Raw genomic sequence first — 8,964 nt, 5'->3', positions numbered from 1 at the left:
ATTTTTTCCTGTGTTTATACAATTAAGAATATACACAGTAACAATTTGTTTAATACAATATGCTGTATAAAATGTATCTTCTTCATATCACTTTTTTCTTGTGTCCCCATCTAATCTCAGATATTTGGTTTTGGTTGCATTTGTTGACATTTCTTTTTTTAATATGTATTCTGTATGGATCTTAAGTCATAAGTTTAAAAAAAAAAAACAACAACTGTGTAAATCAAATGTAAAATTAATAATAAACAGGAGGTACAGCCATCACACAAGAATTTTAGACCTATGTAATGTATGACCGTGTACAATGCTTTCAATTGTTTCAATAGTTGTTATAACTTTAGTGGGTAATGTCTTGTATTCTGGCTTATTTATAATGCATCAGCTATGGCATAATGACACCACTTTAGCACTTTTGCACTGTATATATAAATATATATAAAATGATTTTTCTGTATCCAGTGCACCAGCTAGGGGTCAAATACCCTGATAGAACTGTATTAAATGTACCTGTATAGCTTCATTTTGTTACTACCCATGCTTCTTTTTATTCAAGGTGTTTTATCATATTGTTTTTATGGTTGATTTTTTTTTATCAATAATATATGAACCTTTTGTCAGTTCAGTGCAGAAATTATTGACAAACACACACACACACACACACACACACACACACACAAACACACACACACACACACACACACACACACACACACACACACACACAGTAATTTTAGCACAGTTTGCAATAAAATAAAATAAAAAAAAGTATAACATTTCAACTGGTTGATATTAACATCACTACTTTTTTTTGTTCCCATCACATTTTCCTCATTAAGTTCCAGAGCTGTAATCTTCTGTACTACTATGAATGCATGTAGTAAATAAATCTGATTGAACTTTGTGTCTTTTGTGAGCATGCCGTTTTGATCCAAGAGGGGGCAGTCAATCATGTTGGAAAGGGCCTGGGTTATTAGTGTCCTGAACTTTATCTTGCAGGCAACAAATGGCGCGTCATAACAAAAAAACTTCTTTAAACAAGCAAATATTTTAGCACATTTGCATGATGTGCGCCATAATGTAGTTTATAGTGCTAAAGTTAGGGGCATAACTGTAGATTCCAGCTAAAACTTGCGTAACTGAAGGAACGACATGCCTTTCAGACACTACTGAGGGTAATGAAAGCTCGCGTCCGGAGTAAGCGTGCGTCATGCGAAAAGCCGGAAGTGTTAATCAGTACGTGGCCTTTTCATTCCGGACGGAGCTCCTCTTCACACCAAAATGGTACAGTTACGACCCACAATCTGATAAACATGAACAAATCTCGAACACGCATTGCTGCATGGTTTATTAGAGCACGTTATTCACACATGAAACCATGTGTTTTCTGTATGGAAGCGGGCTGGCGGTGTTGATTGCCGTTAGCGCCTCATGAATGACACTGTGTGTGGTTAAATTAAATGAAACCGCGACTCCAGCTCATCTGCAGCGCTGGAACTCGGTTAATGTTCGTGCATTTTGTTAGGATGTTGGATTATTGTGTCTTCAGGAACTGGAGGACATGACCAGATACACCAGCCCGGTGAACCCGGCTGTGTTCCCGCACCTCACCGTGGTCCTGCTGGCCATCGGCATGTTCTTCACCGCCTGGTTCTTCGTGTATCCTTCCACTGTCCCACCTTACATCCTCTGGGATTTACAGGCCAGATCGAGGGATCTATTCCGTCAATGGCCCCTCTTATGTTGCACTATTTTCTTGATTCAAACTCTCGAAAACGTGTCTGCATTTCCTTACAAAAGGGGGGGCTCCACTGAAAAAGTTAGAGAACCACTGCAACAAGATTACGTCTAATCTCACACTAATCTGCAAATTTTTTTTGCTTTAAAGATTTCATTGTAAACGGACTTTTGGGATCAATTAGTATTATGAAGCATTAATATATGCATGTTAACAGATTTGTGGCTTTTTTTCTACATGCCTGTAACTACTCATATCTCAATTTGTCAGCTTGATTTGTTGTGTCCACATTTTAAATAAATTCAATCGATTATAGTTTCTTGTTATAATAATACAACACCGAAGTGTGTAAGACTGCAAAAAATAAGGATCATAAACATTATTTCATATTTGAAGCTCATCTTGATTTAAAAAAAAAATGTTATCTTATGTTTTCTTGGCTAAGGTTTATATTTTATCTTGAGTTAAGAAAACAAAGAAAAGTCATCTTTAAAAACATATTTGGATATTTTTCTCTGCTATAGATGCTCTCCATCCATTTTTTTATGTCGTACTTTCGTTGCTTTAGCTGGGATCTATGCCTGCTGACACATAGCAAGCGGCAGATATGTTGCCTGTATGTCGCCAGTCTGTCAGTTTACTTCAAAATTAAATGCTAATATAGAAAACATTATTGAAAATGAGGTCAGTGTTATCCCTTCAGTAAGAGATGTGTATGCAGTAGTTGTACTTTGCAACTTTTCAGTGCGTCTTCTAATAAAGCGTCAGCTAATTTATCGAATCAGATAATCGATTCATTCCAATCTATGCAAATGAATGCTTCACCGATTGTTCAATTAAATAGAAGTACAAATATCTTTGAAACACTTGTGAATATTTCAAGTGAAATGGCTAGAGCAGGACTCCTGAGAGGCACTCTGTAGCTTTTTTGGTCTAAGATGGTTCAACTTTGGCTGTATGGTTTGTGTTCTGACATAAACATTGTGTCCAACAGGTTATTATTAGTATTTACATCTTTTGTATATTCATTGAAGTTATGTATATAAAATGAATCACTCTGTTTGTTTAAGCTGAAATCAGTTTGGATGTTAGGAACATCTATTGCTTATAACATGACAGGAGGACAATCAAGTGAGGGCTGCAAATACTTAAGTTAAAGAGTGGAAAGTACAAAAGCATCACAATGATGATCAAGTACACAATACCTAACTACAGCAGCAGTGTATTTGGACTTCTGGCTTTTGTTTGAGTTTTCCTCAACTGTCCCATCAGTTATGAGGTCACGTCGACAAAATACACCAGAGACATCTACAAAGAGCTGCTGATCTCTCTCGTGGCTTCACTGTTCATGGGGTTTGGCGTGCTGTTCCTACTTCTCTGGGTTGGCATTTATGTATGAAGGTACTTCCACACAACATATGTTATGCAAATCTATGAATGTCTCCATTTACACAGAAACATTTACATTTTTTCTTCCTCTTTTATTTTCCCATTTCAGGAGACTGGCACAAAAAGAAGATGACACATTCCAGTGGAAAGGGCATCACTCACAACACTGACTGGATTTTGGATTTAATTGGACTGCACTGAGAATATTTTGGGATCATGGGATCTCTGGGTTTTGTTCCACGAGTAAAAATGGGCTTTGTACAACTCCTGGGTGTTTCTTTCTTTCTTTCTTTGGTTCAACGATGTCAGTTAAAAAAAAATATATACTGTACAGGTTTCACAGTATTGTAGATCAACAGCTATATAAAATGTTGACTTTTGAGAAACCAAACCAGAAGTGTGCCGCCACGTAACCTGTTGACTGCTTGTGAGGAGTAAGTTTATTTTGACACACTTAACGGCTATTTGTGGTACGTTTCACTACCAGCGCTTTCAACCTCAATCCCTGATTAATCTTTGGGTTAAAAATAGAGCAGTGCGTTTCACCTTGTCTCCAGGGTAATACGGACTACCCTCGTGATGAAGGATTACACCGGAATTAGAAAAGGATTATTTAATAAAAAAAACAGCGGGAACACAAGTTAAAATCCCCACTTAAAGACGAGGTACACATGAAAATTGGCTCAGTAAAAAGAAATGACCATGTAAACAGCACAGACTACAGTTACATAAGGCAAAATAGTCTTGGTAGAATAGAACAGATTATTTCATGCTGTACAATTTAAATATGGTTTGTGGTTACAGATCCAAAAAAAAATCAGCCATAGGAGGTAATTCACAACAGTTCTTTCTTGGAACATTTATCATGTTGTCTGTGTGTAGCGTTCTGTCTGCAAGTGAGATTGATCTACAAGGCCACATAGATTACCACGCTCAATCCTCATTAATACAATACTGGACATGTCATGCTTGGCTTACCTACCATTGTAAACCTTTTAACCCGCTGTCTGCTTGTCTCCCAGGAGCGAGCAAACAAACACACTTTCAGTTTGTGAGTTCAATCAGTGTTGAAAATCCACTTGTTTTGTTATTTATGCTCAGTCACATAATATTGTCCATGGGTAAAGCATCCGTTTTTAAAAAAAAAAAGCTGTAGATGCCGATGCCTTGTGTCATAATACAACATGGGTTTCTCTTCGCTCTCCAAACTTGTCCTCCTTCATTGACGGGATCTGGCAAAGGCCTCCCGCAGCCACGGAGAGTCCTCGTACAGCCTGGGGTCTCCCAGGTACTCCGCTGTCCGTTTGTATAAATAATAATACAACACAGCCGCTGTAAAAAGAAGCAGGGTTAAATTTGTGTTAACGGCAAACAAGGTATTGTGACTTAATCCGTCTTAATGATTTCTATGGTTACCTGTTCTCTGGAAAACAAAGAGAGCTTGAAGGCCGTCCGTCCAAACAAAACGGTTTGAATCGAGCCATCTTAAGTTCTAAAGACAAAAATCATTCCGCTCACATGTGCTACTTTGTTTTGAGGACAATACTTTTGGCATGGGGAACGCCGACCGAAGTTTTCCTGTATAAGTGTTGAGAGGCGAAACGTACCAACACCCAGACGTGGAAGCAGATGCTGAGAGTCAGGTAGAGAGCGGAGATTATGAGCAGCGCCCTGAATCTCTCCAGCAGCAGAGACACCAGACCGACCTGGAACACGTAGGTGTTGAACATCATCAGGAGGATGATGATCACATTGAACAGGATCCCGATATCCTGGATGCTGCAAACACAGGTGACAAAGATATGTTCACTGAATTGGTTTCTGATACAAGTGTTAACTCGATGTTGGCATTACCAATGAGTACCGTAAACCACAAATATATCATGCTAATAAAGGAAGTGAAATCTGATTTCCTTGTGATGATGGTATATTTTGAAAGCTGAAACCTGTCACTACATTAACAGTTATACCTTCCTTTGCAGGCATAACTGCAAAAGAAGGCATAACTTCTTTTGTGTAAACCTCCTTCAATTTAGTTTTGTCAACCAAGCTGCAGCCAAAGTACAGTATAAAAAAATATTGTAGACAAGCATATGAGCACTGAGAGTTGTAGATTATTGTCTGATTGCTGATATATCGAACTGATACATCTTTTACTTGCAAAGATTGCAGTAATTTTGCTATATATTTATCTTTACAGCAACATCTCATAGGAGTTGAGCAGTATACGGTCCTGCAAGTTTTCAAACATTGAGATTTTTAGTCTGTCTTATAATATAAATATTGATATGTACAATGAATAATGTGGATAGTTTACTGAGTCCAAAAGAAAAAACTAGGTGTGTATGAGATTGAACGACTTTGAAAATATATATCAAATTGTTTGAGATGAAATACACATAATGCATACAGACGTTCTCAGCAATTTGGTGACTCACATGAAAAGCACGAGCTGGATGACAGCAGCTCCCCTCAGAAGTTCACTAAAAGCGTTGACGAAAAGATCGTAGGCCAACAGAGTCAGCTGGATGAACAGCACTAATGAGTAGTTTCCAGGCTGCAGCATCTTCAGCGCCGTTCCTTCAAAACACAGGGCTTCCCTCTTCTCCTATGGCTGGGTTTGCTTACAGATCCAGGTGCTTGACGGTGACCCAGGTCCGGTCGATGACTGTTCACCATCACATACTCCCATTTGGAAATGCTGCGCAGACGTCTAGAAACCAGCAGATGTCACACACACACACACGGGCCATTTGCAGAGGCAACAGGAGAGAAGCCTTTTTCCATAAATCGGCGATAGCTTTAAATATTATTTACTCCGATTCATTCTTCTTTCAAAAAAACCCAAAACAACAGCAGCCTTGATGCAGGAGTGCGACAGATTGAATGGTCTGACATGGCCAGAGGCTTCATGTTGACAATCCTCCGTGTCCAAGCGGGGGAAGGGTTGATGTGACCTCTGCCTCATTAAAACCTCACTATGTAAGTGTCAACGTGCTGTAACACGGGCGGCCACGGAGAGGTCAGAGCTGGGATTACCGATTTGACCCAACTGAAGCGCCATCTCTTGTTTTGTGGTCATCATGAGGCTCTCCCTCTCTCCCTCTCTCTCTTTCCCTCTCTCTTTTTCCCGCCCTCCAATCTAATCCACCTATGACGGTATCGTTATTGAGTCTCGGCTGCAGATAATCTTGCAGACGGATAATAGAGCCACCCCTGGCTCGTTTCCACGGCAGATCACTCGGCTGGCACGGACACGACTGGCGCTGTAACTTCGTAGAAACTCCAGGCACGCCTGCTACCTTAGAACCCACGACACCAGTCAATATGTTCTCCTGAGGCTCGGAAACACAGTTTAACCAGCATGTACTTACCGAGAAACTGTACAAGGAATCTCAACGAGTCGCTCTGAGCCAGGAACATTGACTAAATTGCTCGTGTTACTTTTTATGTCCGCCAAACAGTGTTGAAGCATCCACGGCCGCCCGCTTTCAGCCGCCACTGATGCATTTCCGTGAATTCCATGGCAACACTTGTTATTACCGTAATAACCATAATACGATCCCTACTTTATTCTCCAGACTAAATCACCACAACACCAGAGGCTGAAACACACCATAATTTATTTTTTATGAGTTTAAATTTGTATAGACATATAATGAATAAACTGTATGTCAATTTTAGAAGCTCACAATATAGAAAATGTCATTTAATTACGCGTTTGAACGTAGTATTGCGGTAATACATATATTTCCCCACTACCGCCAGTGACTGCCACTTAGCGGCCGAAGACGGTATTGGTGTAATTTATGAGTGAAATGCCCAGAGGCGTTGGACACATGCGTCCTGTCAGTGCACCGCAGGTGAGTTGTCCAAAGGCGATTTTCAACTTTGCTGAACTAACTTTTTTTTTTTTTTTGCCATTTTAGAAAAAAGAGCTCACGTCTTTGCTGTAGCAGAAAGGCAGCTTGTTATTGTGTGTGGGTTGTTTTAGGTTTAATAATTAATGCGCATTGCTCCACGCTGGCTGGCTTTGGTTTCCTCTGACTGTCGCGTTGCTCTTTAATCAGTCATACTTACGCTTTGCTCCTCACTTATTGTTGGTTTCCACGTTGCTTTCAAGTCAGAGTGTTTCTACATTCAAAAACTTGTTTCACAACCATACTGTGTGTTTATTTTGTTTCACCACCACAGTTGCGACAGGGTTTAAAAACGACATATGTTCTAAGATAAGCTACACAGTGAGACAGTCTGATGTTTGGGAGTTCTTTTAACCTCCAGTTATTTCAGACTTTCCTTTAATAGACATATTTGACGGCAATGTCACGAACTGGCATGTTGCCAAATAGTGCAGCGTCTTTAAGTTTATTTCACCTCTTTGACGTTGTTGTTGTTTAATGCACGTGAGTCCTTAGTGTATAATATTTCTTTAAGTCCTTTATCTTGAGTATTTTATGTTACACTGACGTTTTGAAGCTCATCAACTTCAACACATACCTTTTACTATCATTATCTTTTCTCGTTTTTAACTTTATGCCCTCATAGATAACAAGACTGGATAGATTGGTCAGGTAATGCTTTAATAAACACTGAGACTGATTTAATCTCAATTTACACTTCAAATATTGTAATTGTGTAAATAGTGTTCTCCTGAATGGGTTCGGGAACATTTGTAGTTATTTTTCATTTAAATTTCTAGGACTGCTGTTGTCTCACTTGAAGACTGATTGTGTGTGATGTTTGTGTCTGTCGTAAATCTTTTTTTTTTTTTTTTTTATCTATGTTCAGTGAGATATGGAAGCGTATCTTTCCCACCGCTCTTACGAGTAAATGGTTTTGAAAATGTGGTTGTTTTAGAGATGCAAATAACTTGAAATGCTCAATTTGCATCTCATCTCTCTTCGCTGTGTGCCCTCCCTTTTGAGGCGCAGAGCGACTCCTCTCACATGATACCATCCTGCTTTTTACCCTACACATCCTGGTGCACAGTCATGAGTTGAGTTTGCCTCTACTAAGTAAACACTGACAACAGCTGGTTGTACTGTCATCAGTCATAGTCAGTCTGTCACAAAGGGTCAAGGAACAATTGCTTCAGATACATGTAAAGTAATTACCTCATCAACCCGTCATGCTGGATGCCTCAGCAATATATGATCAGACACTATTAACAGCAGCTGTAGACAATGTTTGCACTGAAATTAGTTTGTTTGTTCAGAACTTGCTGTTTGACAAGGGAGGACCTGCACGGCCTACTTCTCACGATACCAACACAGTGCACCTACAGTGTCATTAAAAGTTAATCGAATTAATCATCTAGGGATGAATAAATATGGCACATTTTTTGTTTATCTTTGTGTCAGGGGTGGAGCTTCAGTTGCAGCTTCAATTGTGCAATGAAATTAATGTGCAACATTGAAACAAATCGAATAACTGGACAGAAAGTGTGAGATTAGACTTATTGTATCACCTCAAGGAACAAATACATGTTGCACTATGTGATAACTGACAATCCTGACAGGTTTTCTTCTTGTTTTGAATCACTGGAGCTCCTCAGGAGTCACTCAGAGGAGTCTTATGTTGAAGAAACAATGTAACCAAGTGAACGTGTCCAACCTCACATTGATGTTGCCTGTGGGAAATGAAGAAGTTATGTGCATCCTCTTTACAAAGTGAATGTAAATACTTCGGGAACAAAGGAAAAAACAAAGAAATAACTAATGAAACTAGCTCATAAAGTGTTTCCACTCAGTTAAAAATATTACAGAGTCATAAAAAAGAAATCACATTCATGTGGCTTTCTCTTGGTACTTCCATCGTAATGTCTTACCATTTATTCAGTG

The 8,964-nt window shown here is 39.2% G+C and overlaps 2 protein-coding genes across 2 annotated transcripts; one reads left to right on the top strand and one right to left on the bottom strand.

Moving 5' to 3' along the window:
- Positions 1-1,222: 1,222 nt before the first annotated feature.
- Positions 1,223-3,390, top strand: tmem258 (transmembrane protein 258). Its single transcript, XM_080505271.1, has 4 exons — positions 1,223-1,281; positions 1,547-1,656; positions 3,008-3,136; positions 3,234-3,390. Exons 1-3 carry the CDS (start codon positions 1,279-1,281, stop codon positions 3,132-3,134), a joined length of 240 nt encoding a protein of 79 aa, XP_080361397.1. The 5' UTR covers positions 1,223-1,278; the 3' UTR covers positions 3,135-3,136; positions 3,234-3,390.
- Positions 3,391-3,947: 557 nt separating this feature from the next.
- Positions 3,948-5,690, bottom strand: tmem138 (transmembrane protein 138; the record flags this gene model as incomplete). The annotated part of the gene is made up of 4 exons (XM_080505177.1): positions 3,948-4,456; positions 4,541-4,616; positions 4,732-4,903; positions 5,563-5,690. 4 exons carry the CDS (start codon positions 5,688-5,690, stop codon positions 4,344-4,346), a joined length of 489 nt encoding a protein of 162 aa, XP_080361303.1. The 3' UTR covers positions 3,948-4,343.
- Between the last annotated feature and the right edge of the window lie 3,274 nt (positions 5,691-8,964).

The sequence above is a fragment of the Blennius ocellaris genome (assembly GCF_963422515.1).
Source record: "Blennius ocellaris genome assembly, chromosome: 11".
NCBI lineage: Eukaryota > Metazoa > Chordata > Actinopteri > Blenniiformes > Blenniidae > Blennius > Blennius ocellaris.
Note: the sequence above shows the minus strand (reverse complement) of the source record. Positions and strands in the feature narration are given on the sequence as shown.

Excerpts from the sequence above, each read along its gene's own strand:
- tmem258 (XM_080505271.1), top strand. Across the intron at positions 1,657-3,007 it reads TTCACCGCCTGGTTCTTCGT|TTATGAGGTCACGTCGACAA; the intron begins GTATCCTTCCAC and ends CTGTCCCATCAG.